The 21,241-nt window shown below is 41.3% G+C and overlaps 1 protein-coding gene across 1 annotated transcript in view; it reads right to left on the bottom strand.

Moving 5' to 3' along the window:
- Positions 1-2,054: 2,054 nt before the first annotated feature.
- LOC309584595 (small conductance calcium-activated potassium channel protein 2-like) overlaps positions 2,055-21,241 on the bottom strand; it is a gene marked incomplete at both ends in the record, with an annotated part of 214,820 nt that continues 195,633 nt past the window's right edge. The window contains 4 exons of the mRNA XM_082300689.1: positions 2,055-2,339; positions 14,103-14,172; positions 17,739-17,866; positions 19,375-19,485. Coding sequence (XP_082156815.1) covers positions 2,055-2,339; positions 14,103-14,172; positions 17,739-17,866; positions 19,375-19,485 — 594 coding nt within the window. The remainder of the gene's footprint in view (positions 2,340-14,102; positions 14,173-17,738; positions 17,867-19,374; positions 19,486-21,241) is intronic.

Raw genomic sequence — 21,241 nt, 5'->3', positions numbered from 1 at the left:
ACTAAATCAGGCTCACATCGACCAGGGGCATCCTCTTCCTGACTCCGACCTCACCGTCATAAATCTGCCGCACACCGGGCACCAAGTGTCGAATTTCCCACATGTTCACTCGCTGGAGGAAATAACTTTCAGGGATGGGACTACGCAATTACAAGGATTTATTGTTTAAAATAACAAAACGCATCAGTCAAGGCGTGAGATTTTACAATACCTCCGAATAATGACAAATAGTCACAAGATTTAAAGTTACATCGTAATTTATAACTTTCTAATCCAATAGGCCCTTAAAACAACACTTTGTTTTGGATTTATGATCCATCACCTGTGGCACTTCTCACTGCAATGCAGCTGTGTCTTGACCAATAACTTCTCATGTCACGTACACACAGATGTCTCTCTTATACCATCTACATTCTTAACTTAAACTATATAAAATCACACTATTATATTTAAAACCCTCCACCAGAACACCCAGTGTACATTTTTACTTATAACTATAGGAACACAGGCTTGTAATCCTTTTGCTTAAGATCTATAAATCTTTGTCAATTAAGCCAGACCTAGTCTCTTCCAGGGTTGTAAATCAAAGCCTCCTTTAATTGCAGGAGTTTCTCCTCTCCGGTCTCCCACAAATATGGAACTACAGTTCCTTAAAAAATTATACAATCTAGAAGAGGAAAATTTTTAAAAAATTCCAAATTTAGAAATATAAAAAAGATTATGATTTTCTAAGCAAGAAAAGAGATAGTTCATGCTGGCATGACAAAATGCAACATTTAAGATACAGAAAGAGCATTTCACATTCAGTAACAGGATAAAATATTTGAAATCATACATGAAAGATGGGAGAATGGAAAAATGAAAATATTCAAAAAGAAAGTTTTGATATTTAACTATTAAATCCCAATATTATTAATCAATACATCTAATCCTGCCAATATTGTAAATGAGATGGCCTCATCACCTTTCAAAAATCTCATCTAGCTGAGGTCTGAACTAGCACAACAGTACCACTATAACAATCTCTTCTTTTGGTAACTCAAAAGAGATGAAGTTCACAGAAACAAAAGTAGAACTGTAAATACTGTGCATAGGGCTTCCAGTCACAAAATATCACCATCTATAAATAAAACACTCCCAAGGCATGCAGCCATGCTGCTAATCTAGGAGGGAAAAAAGCTGTGAAGTCATTATCTTTCCCAAGGACAAAAAAAAGTATTGGAGAAACTCTTGAGCTTTTCATAACCAAGCAATGCCTATGGATATAACTTATGTTCATCAGCTAACTTGTGTTCATCAGTTATATACTTTATATCAAAAAGTCAAAGCTTTTATAATAAATAGGCCTAAAGTGTGTGCTGAGTTTCAGACTATGGTTTGTGGAATTTTGATTGCTTGAGAGAACAACTCTTCTGTCTTGCCTAACATGTCTCTGCTCTTTGTGCATTACTGTCTTTCTGATTTCTTACATAAATTATAATTTTAATTAATCACTTCAGAAACTGAAATTCTCAGTGACCTTTTAAAGTGACTATACATACAAAGCACACTTTTAGATGAACATTAATTTTTAAAATTTTTTTGTTTGATTTTTATTTTTCCCCCCTCCAGTGCAAAGTTTAGAGTATCCATTTTCATACCTAGAGTATAATTACACTTGAATTTTGCTACTTAAAGTTTTAGAATTAAGTCTTTTGATCACTTGCTTTTTTTTTAACTGTTAAAGTCCAAGTAAGCAAACAAATCTGTGCAGAAATAACCCTTTACATTGTTATTATTATATACTGTGGGAAAAATTTTGTTTGAAGTGCATTAATATAGTTAGCAAAATTACAGGAGAAACACTTTAATATAGCAATGATTACTGCATTCACTGTGCATCTGAGAGGAGAGGGGGAAAACAGTTTTCACTCATTTTGGCCTTTAATATTGTGTCTAGGTTTCCAGGATTCTGACAGCAGAACCCAGATAACACTGATTAGAACCATAGGGTTTTACAATAAAAGCTAAAATATTGACCATATGATGGCAAAAGGTGATTAACTTATTCTCTTCTAGCTACTTTCTGATGAAGTTGGTGGTATTGTGGAGGAGGATCTCCTTCTTCTTGACAAAGACCATGATCGCTCAGCACTGTAGGCAACATGTTTATAATTTTGTATCTGAGCCTCAAGGAGATCCTTTGGTTGTTGGCTGATTGTCTGGCTAATCAGTTCAGGGAGAGCTTGAATGCTGCCAATTAGAGTTTCCAGTTTAGTCTCCAGAGTAACAATTCTCTTCTCAAAATCTTCACTTCTTTCATTTAAGTCAGAAATCATGTCATACATGATGTTTTGAGTCTGAAAGTAGAAGGATGTAAAAAAGGTTTAGAGACATCTTACAGATATTGTAACATGCAGTGCAACTCAACAAGGTTTCTTATCTTAAATGCTTTTGCATTTCACAAAAAGAAGATATGAGTATTCTAACAAGATCTAGTCTTTTGAAATAATTTTACTTGCAGATGTATGACAGACCCTACTGGTGATAAATTTGTTGAGCAGAAATGTAACATTGATATTGTGAGTTGCATTTTAAATGTCAAGCTCTTATTGAATTTGATGAAACGCCTGACCCTTTTAGAAGTTTAGATGCTTAGAAATTCACCATCATAAGATTTGTGAATAGGATTAGTTGTGTAAGGCCACAAGGAGAACAAAGCTTTCAAAGCACGGTGATGCACCCTTCACTTTTTTCCTTTTCCTCTGATTTTTAAACACCTTCATACTTTTAAATAGAAAACAATTATCTTGTTTTCTCCTTATACTGTGCTTGAACCTGTTGTAATAAGAGTAGTTGAGTGGATTGTTTTTGAAATGTAGAGCAAGGAGTAAAAACAAGTGTACGTTCCTCTACTTCTACCTTCCCCTATCTATCTGTCCTCTGCAAAATGGTGTTTGGTAACAGAAAGTCAATCGGGTAAACTTTAAAATGTCATAATGCTTAGTAGAAATGAAATCTGAAGTATGTTAATTCATAAAGTCTGTAAGTTTCTATTTGACTTCCATTTGTTTCTTTTATAATTAATGCAGGGAAATTACTAAAACTAATGACTGGATTTCTCCCTCTTGTAGATTGAGACTTCAGATTAGACATAATCAAAATTTAAAATAACTGGTCATAATTCAGTATATAAACTGACTGAAGTTTATAATCCATTATAAAGGAATGAAACATTAATTGAATGACTACCGGAAGTTTAAAGCACAGCAATATCAGATAAGTGTCTATAATGCATTTTCTCTGTCCTGTATCAAGATGATAGCATAATTGTTGAAAGAAAACAAATCTACACTTAATAATATCTGAAAAGTCCTTATCAGTTGCCAGAAGCAGAGTGAAATGTATTTTCAGTAAGTGAAGTTGTCAGGTGTTTCTCTACTACAAAAGAGGAACAAACACTGAAAGTTTGCTTTGATGTTGCACTTTAAATTGATCTGGGTTTTGAGGTGCCTGAAGACATTCGTATGAGAAACCCTTGGGAAAAGTGTATAAATATTTCTAATGAAGATTCAAATTAAGTTCATATAAAATAACTGTTATATATTGCAGTCTAATGTGAAGCATGGAATGCTCTCAGCTCAGCACTGCAAATCTTGTTATTGTTTTATGTTTTTTTAAAACGCAACATTTAACAACAGGCAAGTAGTGTGTGTTAGGTTATGTGATAAAATTCTAATCTGCACACCCACAAATGAGCAGAGACAGACAGTGATGGGTGGGGGATCTGAATAATACTGGCTACTCTCAGGCCCATAAAAGGAGCCAGCAGTCCATAACCGGCCCATCTCCACGAGCACAGAGGCAGAATAGAATTGAATCAAATAGAATAGTTCCGTTGGAAAGGACCTACAACAATCATCTTGTCGTATTTCCTGACCACTTCAGGGCTGACCAAAAGTTAAAGCATGCTATTAAGGGCATTGTCCAAATGCATCTTAAACACTGACAGGCATGGGCACCTATTGCTGTTGCGCAGGGACGGCAAAAAACAACATAACTTCAGGTCAGAGAAGATGGTTGAAGCCAACCCCTTTAATGCCAAAACCCCATCTTTTATAGCATGGATTGCAAAAGAGAAATTACATGATTGGCCCCTTGGCTAGCCACCCACCACAGTGAGTGGCTGAGGGGTATAACCACCCATTTCAAAATATTATTCTCACAAGACTGAAAACAATTCCATTGTTCTCACAACATCCTGCACCTGTGGATAGTTTACCAAACCGTCTTTCTCTGTTTCTCAGCTAAAGCATGAGAAAGGAAAAACTTCACAAATGCTTCAGCAGCTGGAAAATTCCTCTGCTCCTGCCTTTTAGCATCCACAGGCACCAACTACTTTCTCTAAGAAGCCTGTTCCAGTGTTTGACCACCCTTTCAGTAATGAAACGCTTCTTAATGTCCACTCTGAACCTCTTCTGATGCAGCTTTCAACTATTCCCATCCATCCTGTCATTGGATACCAGGGAGAAGAGATCAGCAACTCCCTCTCCATTTGCTCTCCTCAGGAAACTGTAGAGGTCACCACTCATCCCCCTTCTCTCCAAACTAGACAACACCAGTGTCCTTAGCTGCTCCTCACAGGACATGCCTTTTACCAACTTGCCCTCCTTTGGATGCATCCAACTGTTACAAACCAGTTTAAATACAGAAGAGCAAAGAAAACTAAGTCTGTGAATAAAACGGATTGAACCTAGAAAGGTTCAAAATATACCGCAAAACTTCATTAAAACCAAATGAGGTTAGATGTTGGTACCAAAAAAAGTGATATATTTTAAGAGGGAAAAAGGGAGAGAAATAGAGAGAGAAAGAGAGAGAGAGAGAGAGAGAAAGAGAGAAAAAGAGCAGGTCCCTTGACTTCGCTCTACTTGATGGCAAAACCAGCTTCCAGGAGAATTTGGATGATTTTCTCTCCTTTCTCAAACACTTCGGTTGTGGTGTTCCCCCACACAATGATGTCATCAATGTACTGCAGATGTTCTGGAGCCTCACCCTTTCCTAGTGCGATCAGGATCAGTCCATGGCAGATAATAGGACTGTGCTTCCACCCCTGGGGCAATCGATTCCAGGTGTACTGCATGCCCCTCCAGGTGAAGGCAAACTCAGGCCTACACTCGGGTGCCAAAAGAATGGAGAAAAATGCATTGGCAATGTCAATAGTGACATACCACTTCGCTGCTTTGGACTCCAGCTCGCACTGGAGCTCCAACATGTACGGCACTGCAGCGCTCAATGATGGAGTCACTTCATTCAAGGCACGATAGTCCACTGTCAATCTCCATTCTCCTTCTGATTTGTGCACAGGCCAGATGGGACTGTTGAACGGTGAGTGGGTCTTGCTAATCACCCCTTGGCTCAGTCAGGACAGGACCAGAAGTAAAGAATGTGCTCTACTCTGCAGCCGTGAGCCATGGTCTGTCCTGGAGCCTTTGGCAGAAAGTGCCTGGTGAGACTTGAGGTCGACCACTGGGATTTTGGAGCGGAAGCTACAGAGGGTCTGAAGCCAACTACACTCCCACAGAGAAGGAAATCTTGGCAGCCTATGAAGGAATCCAAGCCGCCTCAGAGGTAATCGTTACTGAAGCACAACTCCTCCTGGCACCCAGACTACCGGTGCTGGGGTGGATGTTCAAAGCAGAGGTTCCCTCTACCCACCACACCACCAGTGCCACATGGAGCAAATGGATTGCTCTCATCACACAGCCCGCCTGTATCGGAAAACTGAATCGCTCTGGGATTTTGGAAATAATCACAAACTGGCCTGAAAGTGAAAACTTTGGTCTCACAGATGAAGAAGAACAAGTGACACGTGCTGAAGAAGCTCCAACGTACAACCAACTGCCATCAGAAGACACACGCTACCGTCTTTTCACTGACCGTTCTTGTCGAATCTTAGGGATGAAACGAAAGTGGAAAGCAGCTGTATGGAGTCCCACACGACGGGTTGTAGAGGCTACTGAAGGAGAAGGTGGATCAAGCCAACTCGCTGAACTCAAAGCTGTTCAACTAGCTCTGGACATTGCTGAAAGAGAGAAGTGGCCAAAGCTATACATCTACACTGATTCATGGATGGTAGCCAATGATCTATGGGGATGGCTGGAAAAGTGGGAAAAAGCTAATTGGCAGCGTAGGGGAAAACCAATCTGGGCTGCTGAAGAGTGGAAAAACATCGCTGCTCAAGTAAGAAAGCCGGTTGTGAAAGTCCGCCATGTAGATGCTCATGTCCGCAAGAGTAGGGCTAATGAGGAACACCAAAACAACAAGCAGGTAGATCAGGCTGCAAAGATAGAAGTGTCACAGGTAGACTTAGATTGGAAACACAAGGGAGAGTTGTTCCTAGCTCTATGGGCCCATGATGCCTCAGGTCATCAAGGCAGAGATGCCACCTATAAGTGGGCATAAGACCGAGGGGGGGATCTAACCATGGACAGTATCTCCCAGGTGATCCATGATTGTGAGACATGCGTTGCAATCAAACAAGCTAAGCGGGTGAAACCCCTGTGGTATGGTGGGCGGTGGTCCAAATACAAGTATGGGGAGGCCTGGCAGATTGATTACATCACACTGCCTCAAACACGCCAAGGCAAGTGCTATGTGCTCACAAAGGTGGAAGCCACCACAGGATGGTGTGAGACCTACCCTGTGCCTCATGCTATTGCCCAGAACACCATCTTGGGTCTCGAAAAGCAAGTCCTTTGGAGGCATGGTACCCCTGAGAGAATTGAATCTGACAATGGGACTCATTTCAAGAATAGCCTTATTAACACTTGGGCTAGGGAACGTGGCATTGAGTGGGTGTACCATATCCCTTACCATGCACCAGCTGCAGGCAAAGTGGAATGGTGCAATGGATTGTTGAAAACCACCTTGAAGGCACGGGGTGGGGGAACTTTCAAAAATTGGGAACAGCATCTGGCAAAGGCCACCTGGTTAGTTAACACCCAAGGTTCCACCAATAGAACTGGTCCAGCCCAATCTGAATCCCTGCATACAGTAGACGGAGATAAGGTTCCAGTAGTGCATGTCAGAAATCTGTTAGGAAAGACTGTTTGGGTTAATTCTGCTTCGAGTACAGACAAACCCATCCGTGGGGTTGTTTTTGCTCACAGACCTGGTTGTACCTGGTGGGTAATGCAGAAAGATGGAACATCACGTTGTGTACCACAGGGAGATCTGATTGTTGGGTGAAAACCATCTGTAATGCAAAATGCCTGTATACCACTGCTTGCTGAGTGTCACTGTCACTGCTTGTACGTAGCTGTATGTATATATATGTGTATGTATTGATGTGTGTGTAGAGTTAGAATATATTAGTTTGGGCTTTGAGCCAACAATATGGGATAAGGGGTAGAATGTCTTGGGGTGACTTTATGATGTGTATTCCATATCGCTGCCCTATGCCCAGGAATTAATTTTGTGCCTTTCTATGCCTTTAAACTGAGCCTGAGAGGGGGAAGGAAAACCTAAGCAAAACTTTTTCAAAGCAGTTTACAGCTTGTTCAAGGTCACACAGAGATAGATACTGTTTTTTTCAGCTGCAGCAGGGAAGCGAGGAAGCACCCGGCTTGCTGCTTTCCAGTCAGCTTTTGGCCAGTTTTTCAGCTTCTTTTTCTCCGGAGCGAGACAGAGAGTTGAGGTTTTTTTCCCTGGAATTTCAGATTTTTTCCCTTTCCTGCTGGACTGCTTCAATATCAGAACACATTGGGAGGACTTTCCACCAAGCACAGAGGCCCTGGCCCTGGGCCAAGTCCCAGCTCCAGGGAGACCAAAGGGAGGACTCTAACACTTTCCCAAGTTTTTCTCCACAGTGAGAGATTTTATTATTTGGCATTATTATCCTTTCCCCGTGTGTTTGTTAAATAAATAGTTTTTATCTCTTTCACTTTCCTTCGAGGAAAATTTATTTTTTCCCGAACCTGGTGGGGGAAGGGTGGTTGTAGCCTGCCTTCTCTCAGAGGATGTATTTCTAAATTTGGCCAAGCCGGCACAGAAAGAAAGAGAGAAAGAAAGAAAGAAGGAGAGGAAGGAAGGAAGGGAGTGAAAGGGGTTAGGTAGAAACATATCACCCTTCCGAGGGTCCCAATGACGTCTCATTGCTCCCCTCCATATGGTCTTCTTGGTGGTGAGGTGTTGCAGTGAACCATGACCATCCCCAGGGCCAGCCCCAAAAGCCCTGAGCATTCATAAGGCTGGGAAAAATACATAAATCTGTGCCTTACCTTTCAGCTGCATATCTCCCTTCCCCCATATCCAGCTGCTTTCCCAGAGTGATCCAGGGCAAGCTCTAAATTATTGAGCATCTGATTAGTCCATGTTACTCCTCCCCGCCTACCCCTTCATCCATTGGCTGTAATCTCTTCTCCCTGCCCCGGTAACACCCCCTAGCTGATGTTTCATTGGTTACTGTGTGTTTTCCACGCCTGCTTGTCGGGGTATAAACTGCCTTGCCTGGCTGTGTTCTCGCTCTCTCTGTCCTCATGGGCTCTTGCCCTGGAATAAACTCTCTTCTCCCACAAGAGGCCCTCCGCTTTTCCCTACCTCTTCGGCGCGCATCAGCCATCGGGGTGCGAGGCGAACCTGAACCGGGGATTTGCCTGTTCCCCCATGCGCTGCAATCGAACTCCATCTGTCCCACTCAGAGCAAGAAGCAGTTTGCATGGTACCAGGACAAGTGCTAGCCACGGGACGGTACCACTGCAGTGAGGGTCCCCCGCCACCCACTGCTGAAAAGTTTAGAATCTCATGGATTAATATATGTTTGCGCCAGGTGGGAACGCCCACATGCCTCCCACGGGGAGGCCAAGTTTGACACTGTCCCTTGCAACATTGTGGATCTGTTGCATCATGTTGCAGTGCTCTGGTGCAGGGTCTGGGGACCCCTTTGGGGGGGACCTTTGATAGGCCACGACAGCCCCTCTGCTGTCCTTCACATGGACGCGGCTTTTCCTGGGGTGAAGGGGCCCCTGCAGCTGGGCTCCTTTGCACAGCAGAGGATGGGCATTCACTGCCTCTGACCAGAGGCTTTTTACTACACACCCAAAACCTCTCCTCCCCACCACCCTTTGGTGTGAGGGTCTGTTTGAGCCTAGCAGCTGATAGCCCTGGGACTGTGGTCTCCAGCCCGAAGGTGCTAAGCTTGATCCAGGGCCTTAGGGTGTGGTGGTTTTCTCTGCAGCTTTTGTACAGTTTTGCTATAATAGGCAAAAGTCCTTCATGAAGACGTTTAAGTCATAAATTATAACATTTCAGTCTCCAACACCAAGTAACTTCATATCCTTCTTAAATTGTGGGGCTCAGAACTGCACACAGTTCTCAAGGTGAGGCTGCACCAACGCTGAATACAGTGGGATAATCACCTCTTTTTACTGGCTGGTTATGCTGTGTTTAATGCACCCCAGGATTCAGTTTGCCCTCTTGGCTGCCAGGGCTCACTGCTGACTCATACTGAGCCTGCTGTCAACCAGCACCCCCAGATCCAACGGTATAAAGTTTATGAACTCTATGAAATTTAACAAGGGCAAGTGCCAGATTCTATATCTGGGACAGGACAACCCTGGTTGTGTGTATAGAGTAGGGAATGAGAGGCTGGAGAGCAGTGCTGCGGAAAGGGACCTGGGGGTCCTGGTCGATGGCAAGTTGAATATGAGTCAGCAGTGTGCCCTGGCAGCCATGATGCCTTAGGTTTTAACTTTTATATTTTTCAGATTCTGTACTGCTTAGTGTGTAACTCTGAAAGTTTCTTGTAGCCTGTTAATTTCTGCTCTCATGCTAGGTAGATATAACAAAGCCTCTCTGGGCTTGCTTTCCAAGGACACCAAGACTGTCCTAGACCAAAAGTATAAACTAAAGAGCCACTAAGGGGAGGGGTAAGCTGAGGGGAAAACTGAAGCTTTAATTAGAGAATTAACTCTGATATGCAAATGAACCAAACCTATAAAAGAGTGAAGAACTCATGACCTGTGGTCCAGCTTGGGGTCCATTTTGAGAATAGCTTCAGGCTCCCCAGGGTGTACCTTTGAAGGCCTTTCAAATAAATACCTCTTTTATTCCCTTACCCCTGTCTACTCTCTGTTTCTAGAAGGCCTCTTAAGGCATCAGCCAGGAGGGATAGCTGTGTCCTGGGGTGCATCAGGCACAGCATCGCCAGCCAGGCAAGGGAGGGGATTGTCCCGCTCTGCTCTGCACTGGTGCAGTCTCACCTTGAATCCTGGAGGCAGTTTTGGGCACCACAATATAAGAAAGATACAAAGCTATTAGAGAGTATCCAAAGGAGGGCAACAAGGATGGTGAAGGGCCTTGAGGGGAAACCATATGAGGAACAGCTGAGGGCACTTGACCTGTTCAGCCTGGAGAAGCAGAGACTGAGGGGAGACCTCATCACCGTCTACAACTTCCTCATGAGGGGAAGCGGTGGGGGGGGGATACGGATCTCTTCACTCTCATGGCCAGTGACAGGACTCAAGGAAATGGCAAGAAGCTGAGTCAGGTGAGGTTTAGTTTCAACATCAGGAAAAGGTTCTTCCCCCAGAGGGTGGTTGGGCACTTGAACAGGCTCCCCAGGGAAGTGGTTACTGCACCAAGCCTGACAGAGTTCAAGAAGTGTTTGGACAATACTCTCAGGCACATGGTGTGACTCTTGGGGATGGTGCTGTGCAGGGCCAGTTGGACTCAATGATCTTTGAGGGTCCCTTCCAAATCAGCATATTCTATGATTCTATGATCCCTTTCTGCAGCGCTGCTCTCAAGACACTCCTCTCCCAATTTATAATTGTGCCCAGTGTTACTCCATCCCAGGTGCAGAATCCATCATTTGGTCTTGTTAAATGTCATGCCATTGATGACTGCCCAATCCTCCAATCTAGATCCATCTGCAAGGTCTCTCATCCCTCAAAAGATTCAACAGCACCTCCCAGTTTGGTATTATCAGCAAAGTTGCTAATGGTGCATTCAGCTCCTGCATTCAGATCATTGATAGAACTGGCCCTAGAATTGAGCCCTGAGGAATACCACTAGTAAACAGTCCAGAAAAACTACATCACTTGCCTTCCCTTCATCCACTAGGCGGATGACCTTATCACTAGTTAAACGTGACTTTCCCTTTGTGAACCCATGTTGACTGTGCCTGATGATTACATTGTCCTTTAAATGCCTTTCAATGGTACCCAGTATGATCTTCTCCATAATTTTTCTAGGTACTGAGGGTAGACTAACAGGTCTGTAGTTTCCAGTGTCTTCCCTCACACCCTTTTTGAAAACTGGAATAACATTGGCTAGCTTCCATTCATCAGGGACCTCCCCAGACTCCCAAGATCTTGGGTAGATGATCGAGATGGATCCTGCCATAACTTCTGCTAGCTCCTTCAGTACTCCAGGATCCATCCCAGCAGGGCCCGTGGATTTATGAACATTCAGCTGATACAATTGTTCCCTTACAATTTCACTGTCCACAAATGCAAAGTCACAGGTATTGGTATTTTGGGTTTGTCTATTTTTTCCAAAGTCTCTCCCCATTACTGGAGGGATCGAGGAAAACACTACCTGTGCCCCTGAATCTTTTAGAACTCTTTCCAGGACCCTGAAATCTCTTTTGATTGACCTTGGACTTTTTGTTGCAACACGAAAGAACCAGACTGAGTAATAGGCCAAAAGCTATGCTAAGTCCTTCAGTTGTCTGGTGATATCCCTGATTCAGGCCCCAGGGAGGCAGCAAACTTCCCTGAAAAGAGCATTGATTCTGCAAATCAGTGCTTCTGTTCTACTCAGGAGTCACCAATGACCATAACTTGCCATTGTTTTTTTCTCAGCAGTGCTCTTAATGCAGGTCTTGTGGGTTGGTTGACCTGATCTTGGTGAGAGTGCTTGCATAGGTTACTCCTATCTCATTATGCACTTCATCTACAATAGCCAGGTTCTCATACTTATTTTGCAAAGGTAGCTGAAAGGGTAAGGAGGGGTTCCTCTTAGAGCTCCATGCAGTAACTTGCCTCCACCCCTCCCTATCCCTTGTAATGCTTTCTTCCTCCTGGTACAGAACAGATCTTGGACCTACCTCCATAGTCACCACGCTGAGTTGACTTCTGTGTACCAGAGATGGCAGAGCACAGCTTGGCTAATCTCCTTGGACTCCTCAGTCTGCCCACCTCCTCCTGAAGCTGGGCCACCAGGCAGAGCAGTTAATCTACCTGGTCACACTTCCCACAGGCATTTACCATCACCCTTTATTTCCAGGAATATCCTTGTACACACCCCATAATCTGAAGCTTGTGTGGTCACATGCTTTGACAGGAGCTCTGTCTGTGTGACTGCATTGGTTGAACTTATACTGGGTGCTAGAAGCTCAGAAGAAACAGAGGACATGGCTTTCTGCCAGGTGGTCACCATGCTGCTGCATGCCTGCTTGCTGGGTCCTGCAAAGGCATGTAGGAACCCAGATTAAGGATTCAGAGGAAGGAACTCCCTGTCCAGGCCTCTTACAGAGTTCTCTGAGGAGACCCTCAGCCCCAATGCCCTTATGTGAAACTCATGAGGATGAGTCAATGTTGGAACATGTTTTCGACTGAGGGGTGTTGCTGCCTTGGGGTATGGGACGTGATAGGAGGCAGGGGAAGAGTATTTTGGGATTGCACAGGACTCAGGATATTTAGGGAAGGCCAGGAAAGGGAGGAGTCTAGGTGATTTGGGAAGGAATGAGTGTGGGAAAATGGAAGGGTATGGAAATTAAAAATACAGAGTGGCTACCATGGAAGAGAAACCACCTCTGTTTATTATACTATATGTATCTGTTTCTTCCTTATCACCTTATCATGTGTGTGTGTGTGCAATTTAATAGTCTCTTTTAGTTGATCTCAAATAGCTTTAAAAAAGAATAACAAATCCTTATATCAGCCAAGTGGGCAGATATTATTCATTATAAAACTTGGAACAAATACAGACCTTAGTTATTTGTCTAAAGTCACTGCTTCATAAGAGAACAGAAATGAAAAACCACAACTCCTAAGTTCCGTCTGAAGGCCAGTGAACTATAGTCCCTCACAGCATAGTCTGACAAGAAACCTTTTGTCTTAGGGTGACTTTATGATGTGTATCCCATATCGCTGCCCTATGCCCAGAAATTAATTTTTGTGCCTTTCTATGCCTTTAAACTGAGCCTGAGAGGGGGGAGGAAAAACTGAGCAAAACTTTTTCAAAGCAGTTTGCAGCTTGTTCAAGGTCACACAGAGATAGAGACTTTTTTTTCAGCTGTGGCAGGAGAGTGAGAAGGAAGGGAAGCACCCAGCTTGCTTTTCTTTCCAGCCACCTTTTGGCAGTTTTTTTTCCTCAGCTCTTTTTCCTTCAGAGAGTTGAACTTTTGTTTTCCTGGGACTTCGTTTTTTTCCTTTTTCTCTCTGCTGGACGGTTTCAACATCAGGATACATTGGGAGGACTTTCCACTGAGGCATTGGCCCTGGAGGTGAACCCACCACCCTGTCCCAGCTCCAAGGAGGGGGAGAGAGAGATCTATGGAAGGACTCTGAAATTTTTCCAGGTTTCTCTCAGCTGGGCGAGGGGTTTTATTATTTAGCATTATTATTCTTTTCCCGTGTGTTTGTTAAATAAATAGTTTTTATCTCTTTCACTTTCCTTCGAGGAAAATTTATTTTTTCCTGAACCTGGTGGGGGAGGGGTGGTTGTGCCTTTTCTGAGAGGATATATTTCTAAATTTGACCAAACTGGCACACCTCTTTATTATACAGGACTACACAAACATTTCCTAGTCAAAGTTCAACCTAAGCTTTTGCCATGGTTACTGCAGTCTGCTTCAGCTTCTCTCAGGATCAGCCCTTCAGTTATGAAATATTTTCCAAATGTTCAAAAAAGAAAAGATACATTCAAACCTTGATCAGAGCCATAAACGAGATGTTTCACTTAATAATTGTTAACCCAAAGCAAATATGTTTGCATTTTCTAGAATTAACAAAGTTGTTAACAATATTTGCATGTATAGTTCATAACATTTTCACTTATGAGCTCTTCATTTGGACAGGGTAAATGTTGATTCAAAGCAACAATAATTGCCCACTAACCTTTGCCAGGTCCACCAAAGTGTTGGCTTGATCATTCAGTTTCCTTTGTTCCATTTTTACACTTCTTAATCTAAAAAGTGGAATTTTAAGTCAGATTTTTGTGTGTGCACATGTGCACCTGTGTGGTCATCTTAGGACTTTTTAAAAGCATGCGTAAAACTTACAAGAGCAGATAACTGCATGGACAATGCCTCAAGTGCTTTGTATAAAGTCAGAATTGGTCATGTGTCTAGTACAATGAGAAACATGCGTCTTCAACACCGCAAAAGAAAAAATGCAGAGAAATGTCATGTCCTTGAGACTATTGTTTGCCATGGGTAAAGTTGCATTCAAAAGGGGACATAATTTACCCAGACTATATGAAAGCCAACATGTTCCTCAAAGCGTCAGTGTTGTTATAAGTAGATATAGGAAGAAACAAAAATTATTTTTGTCATTAATGTTGTGACTAATCAAGAATCTTCCCATGCCCACATGACTAGATACAGGTATTAGCCCTGCTCTGTCAGAAATGGATTGAATTAGCAGTTGTTTTAACCTGATGGAAATACAGTGATAAGTGAGTTTCTCATTACATTTAAACAGATCTTCCATCTGACCAGCAGCCAAATAACCAACATACTTGTGGATACATTTAATTTTCTTACCACTCTGAATATTTGTGAATTTAAATATGCTTACATTTAAAACTTACATGAGACAGATGTTTCCAATGCACTATTTAAATTGGACTGCTCTATAAAATATGAAAGAATGAGGGGTACATTTTCTCTTTAATGCTTAGATAACTGCATTATTATTAATTAGTGATGCACATACTGTGAAAGATATGCAATTGACCTTTCCTAGGTGTTCCCTGAATCAAACTCAATGTTTTTCAGATTAACTACTACACGAGTGATTTTTAGATGTGATTTTAAAAAATAAGCAATTTATCTCTGAAGTATAAGTGGGTTCTCATTTATATATATATATGGCACAGACTGGAAAACACATCTCTAGGTAGCGGTAAGTCTTTAGCTGCAGCAGCCAAATTAAAATTAAAATGGCAGGTGTTTGTACTTAAATTTATTACAAGGAAATATGAAACATTTTTTTAATTATGTACTTCACTTATCACAGCAAAAGATTATGATTCTGGATTGTGTGTCCATGGCAGCAATCAGACCACTGAAGTTCACAAATAAAGACTCTCTTTTTTTGCATGCAAACTGTAGTAAATTCTGCAAATTTAGGGAGGAACAACTCATACAACTTACTTCCGAGCTCTGTTTTCATTTTGTTGAAATAAGAGACAAAACAGAAGACAAACTGTAAAATACACTAAAACAACCAAATGAGCACAATAGGTACACCTTCCCATTAACTATCCCCTGCCGATTTTTTCTTTTTGCAATATATAAAATGTCTTACTACTGATTTCATCTTCCTCTTATTAAGTGTGCATGAGAAAGAAAAAAAGGCTGACATCAGCTGAAGAGAGAAATCACAGGCAATATTTTTAGACTTCTGAGGGATGTGATTGCGAGTTTGAGGCTGTTATCATTATATACTCTGATTTCTTGAATAAAATTGGCCTTGAAACTTCACACCTTTTATTCCTGTCTCCAGCCCAATGATTGGGAAGGTGAGGCAGGGGAAACAATAAAAAACTTAGGAATCCAGAAAGACAAAAGAGAGCCATTTGCAACCAAGAGGTCCTATGTTTCCTTGAGAAAAGTTCAAAGATGCAAGGGGAGAGAAAACAAATTGCACACAGTACTCTTCTGCAGCTGGAAGAAAGAAGACTGCTAGAACAATGTTTCTATCCATGGTCCATTTCTCAGCATACTGAGAAAATTATCCAATTTTCTTGCTTAAATACAACAAGTTTTGAAATAGGTAGCAAAGTGCTAAAGGACAAGAGAGAAATATAATATTAACATAGATACTCAAAGCTTGTCTGGCATGGCTAGGAAAATATGACTGGTGCCACCTTCACACACCTCCCCCCCATGAATTTTTAAGATAGGTGCAGAACACCACTTTACAACTTGTGAAGCTCTTCAGGGTTAAATTATATATAAAGCTGTGGATCAAACCTCCCATGCTTTTAAATTTAGATTCCTCTTTTCATGCACAAATGTATATGCATGCACACAGAGAAAATAAATAACAAGGTTTAAATGTTATGGAGTAACCTTTGCACTCAGGGATTCAAGTCCAGTAAAGGACATATAGGACATGCCACCTATCCCACAACCCCTGCCATTCCTCCCAAATCCTTTAAGCTAAGCAGGATGACAGAACTAATAAAATCCCCTTTTTATCTACCAAAAAATGCCTCAGCTTTTGTAGACTCTTTTGCCTTAAGTTTTTCTAAAAGAGCACAGTACCATTTAACCCTGAAAGTTTGCTAAATATTATACAGTAATTAAGGTTTGTAGAATAGTTCATATCTTCTATCAGGAATGTAGGTGAGTCAGCTGGATGCTACCCCCAGATCTCCTCACAGCCCCAGTCACACACAGATCCATGCTTAGAAATTATCAAAACATCCATTTAAAATTAATCTTTATCAATCTACCTCTCCCCAGAATGTCATGAAAAACCCATTTCACAGGTGATACAAAAGAGCTGTATAGGCATCTCAAATAGAACAGACAAATAGCAGCATGAGTCCTGCATATTCCTTATGATGAGTCTGTAGCTGCTGGGGACAAAAGTCTTTTTATTTCTCTCATGTAGTCCAAGGAAGTGAAACTGAATCACTGTACAATTTTAGCTCACTGTGGCTTAGAAAACTCTTACAAACACTCTCAACAATTTGACATTACCCTGTGCTGCACATGACCAGAGTATTTTCTTTTCTAAATAGATACTACAGTAAAACTTTGTCTTACTCTGAAAGAAAGAGAAAATGCAAACTCAAGAGCACAATTCTAGGAAGGGAGAGAGTGCATGTGTGAGGGAAGGAGAATGTGTGCAGAAGAGGAAGAGTGCACAAAGAGAACGAAGAGTGTGTGCAAGAGAAAGAAAAGGAGAAGAGAGCAAGGGTGGTGAGAGGGAAAAAGGGGGGGAAGAGAGACAAAAAGATACTGAGAGACACCAAGAGACAGAACGCAAGACTGTAAAAGAGGGGAGTGCTCGCAGTTTTGTCAGAAAGAAACATGGGGGGGTGGGGAGGGAGAGAGAGAGAAAAAGTGAAACAGAATAAAAGGGGGAAAGCAAGCAAGAGAAAGAGACAGAGAGAAAACCAGGAAAGGGGAAAGACAACAACAGGGGCATATGAGAGATTGAGAGGGATAAAGAGGGAGGGGGGAGGAAGAGGGAGAAAGAAAAAGGAGTGAAAAGACAGAACAATACAGAGTATGACAGAATAAGAGAGAGAGAGATCTATTGTGACAGAAAGAAACTTAGAGAGGGAAAGAGAGGTGGGGGAGATGGAGAGACAGACATGTAGCAAGAAAGAGACACTAAAAGGTAGTGAGAGAGTATGGAAGGGAACGAGGTGGGGCTGAGAGAGGAAGAGATCCAGAAGAGGGATGAGAGAAAATGAGTCAGAATGAGAAAAAGAGAGAATAAGGAAAAGGGAACAAGAGGGAAGGGGAGAGAGACAATGCTCAGACAGGAAAAACAAGGTAAAATTGTACTTACTGATGAATAGCTTGCAAGAATTTTCGTTGATGTTTTCTTACTTTTGCATGGTCTACCTTTTTAACCAGCTTTGTACTTTTATAAATTAACCATGTTTCCCTGAGTACATTGGCCGCTGCATTTTTCACCTGTTTCATAAAAGAAAAACACCAGGCTGACAAAAATAGCATAATGGGTTTTTTTTATCTTTTCTAATATAAAGTCTTTCTAAATCACTTAAGACTGTTTAACTGTAGGAAGTGGGTACATGAAGAAGCTGCAGCAGTGAGGCCAGAAAGCAATTGCTGAGCAATTTCCATGTTGTTTATAAAAGTGATATTGGCACAAACTTTCTTTCCATCTGGAAATTACTTCTCCCTTTTGAAAAGAGTTAGGGCCATTTGTTGTTTATGACAATATAAATTACAGTGAAGGATTATTAATTTCTTATTTGTATGGCAATTAACTTGATGCACTTTATAGGATCATAAGATTTATATCTTTTGTGTTCTGTCATTGTTGCCTTTGTTTCTCTTAGCAATTTAACAGTCATAACTTTTCAGAGCTGTTAGAACAGGGTTTTTTACTTGTTTTATTTTTTATATTTTTCCTTGTTCTGGTTTCTTTCTTACCATTCTTAGAGGAGATGAAAAAACAACTTGTCAATAAATGTAGCCAGTGTTATATTTCATGAGTGCTTTGATTTTTTTTTAATTAGGCTTTCTATAAAATGTTAAATACAAGAATACCTACAGTTCCCTCCTAAGCTCTTCAATATTCCCAATAATATTTTAAAGCAATTGACAAAGAATTTCAATGAAATAATAATTAATGACAGAATTACTAGGCTACTTGCAAAGGCTAGTTCTTGTTATTGATCTGTATTTTGTCTCCCTCTGGCTTTGTATCATGCCAGTCAATGCAGTGTCAGAACTAACCAAATGTATAGATAAAGACATTTTAGGAATGCTATGCAGTAGCTCTTCCCAGCAGGAGTTCCAAAACTTGAAACCATAAAAGCACTGAAGGACTTTGATCCTGACTTTAATGGAAGCAGAATCAGATTTGAGACTTCCTCAAGACCTCTAGCCCTCGCATTTCCAGAAGATGTGGTTGTCTTCAGGCTGTGAGGAAACATCTCTAGTATCTGTGTAATGGATTTGTGATCTGAGGTACATCTGAGATTTGGTTGCTTGTTTTGCTTGCTTTTCATTTCCTTTGAGTTTCATGTGTCTGAAACTACCAAAACACCACTTGGATACACTATTAAACTGATATTTAGATTTATATGAAGGATATCTGAGTAGAATAAACCTTAAAATTCTATATATTCTTCTCATATGCTGCATGGAAGCATATCAGTTTAATATAGATATCTTTAGTTTTGCATCTTTTAACTCTTGGTTATATCAATTACCTTTCAGGTGCAAGGACCCTCTAGAGAAGAATATTCAAATCCTCAAAATCTGAGAACCTGCTGTTGCCCTCAACTTCAAAGAGAAGCTCGGGGCATTCAATTCTGCCACATAGCACCTTGCAAAATCACACCCAAGAAAAAGTTAGATAAAAGAATGGAGCATGAAACCATTTAAAACAAATACAGAAATAAATTTAATGCACATTTCCTTTTCAGTTGTGAATATAAAGTGTGACTTACTCTTTTAGTTAGTTGGGTGTCCATCATGAAATTGTGTACATGTTTTTCAGCTTTGGTAAGTTCTAACTTCCTTGCAACCACAGCTACCACCAGTGCAGTGCACCCAGCACCCTGAAAACAACAAAACAAACCCTCAAGATGTTACTACTGCATTTTGCAGAGTTTTTAATGGAAGTTTCTCCTTTGCTGTAGTATAGGAGAAAGTTTCACGAAGGATGTCTGGACTTCAGGCATCTCTCTTGAAAGCTGTTTATTGCATAGGTGAAGTTACAGCATTTCAGGGAGTGGGTATCCAGAGCCAGCCCTACAGCTGCCAACTCCAGCTGTAGGCATACCTGAAGCCCCTTTCTGTTCAAGTTACAAAGCATTTTATACTTTTCTTTGCAGAGTATCTTAATACATAACAACCAATAAGCACCATACACAATACCTTTACATTTGCTTATAGCCTATCATAACTACTACCATCACCATATTATAGTCATTATTATCCAATCACAAGAGTAAGTAAGTTACAATTTAAGCTTACAGTGGAAAATTCTCGGACCTTTCTTCTACCTGCCACATCAACATTTCTTGTTTGCCTGCGATATCTCTCTTTTTGGTAAAGTCATGTTTTCTATTTACTTATGCTCTTCTTGAGACTTATTTACTTGGTGAAAAACATGTATTTGTTTGTAGTCACATACCTTTGTCCTATTCATAAAAATCTCCTTCCAACTCATCTCCAACCTTTGCCTTCTCAGTTACTCAGCGATCAATGTTTCAGCAAAACATCTTTTACTCTGTATCAAAACTTGCTTTCATTTCTATCTCATCCTCAGTTTCTACATTCAGAGATCTTTCTGCCAAGCCTACATATCTGTGAAACTTTCTTACCAAACTTTCATCCTCCCCAACACTGTAGAAATATGGTAGGCATCAGGTGATTGATCCCTGCTAAACATGCTACAGCTATTTCAGTTCATAATAATAGAAGTCAGCAATTGCAGACTGGTAAACTGCCAAGGCATCAAAATAATTGGTGAGCAGCATTATTTAAAAGTCCTGCTTTTTTACCTTCAGGAGTTGAAAATTCAAACACATTCCATTTCTAGTGCATAAACAAAGGGGGTGATCAGAACAATTTTAAAGTCACGAGTAATCTAAGGGTGATCAAAAGAGAGTTCAAGGCCCTGGGACAGTTGGTGAGGGAATTGGGAGCACAATTCTTCCCATGTGCAGGCAGTGACACTGAAAGAAACAGATGCACCCAGTCTATTAATACATGGCTCCATGGCTGCTGTCACCACAAAAATTTTGGGTTCTTTGACAATAGGATGCCCTACATGGCACCAGGCTTGCTGACATCAGATGGGATTCATGTCTCTCAAAGGGGGAAGAGGGTCTTGGGTCTGGAGCTAGAGTGGCTTATTGATAGGGCTTTACACTAGATATGAAGGGGGACGAGGGGTATCATTAGAAGTCCTTGTGATAAGGTGTGGGATGACATGCCATCCTGATATCGAGCCCCTCAAGATTTGAGCCCCTCAAGATTTGAACCAAATGTTACAATTTTTTTTAGTTGTTAATCAGTAGCTATAGCTAGTCGGTTATGATTAAGCAATTGCATTGTGAATTTTGTAGGCTTGACTAATCCTTTGTTTTAAGGAAAAGGGAACAGAATCCAAAGATGAATGGGCTGTCAGGGTGAGAACCAGCAGGAGTGAAGTCAGCAGGACTGAGCAGTAACTGGGGGAAAGGTAATTTCAGCAGTTGCAGATCACAACCACCAACCCATTGACCACCTACTCAAAACAGACCCCCAACTCAACTGAAGAGAAGAACTGTGCCTGCACACTAATTAGCATGAGAAGCGAGATCTATA

This window comes from Coloeus monedula (assembly GCF_965178545.1).
Source record: "Coloeus monedula genome assembly, chromosome: W".
In the NCBI taxonomy this organism is placed as follows: domain Eukaryota; kingdom Metazoa; phylum Chordata; class Aves; order Passeriformes; family Corvidae; genus Coloeus; species Coloeus monedula.
Note: the sequence above shows the minus strand (reverse complement) of the source record. Positions and strands in the feature narration are given on the sequence as shown.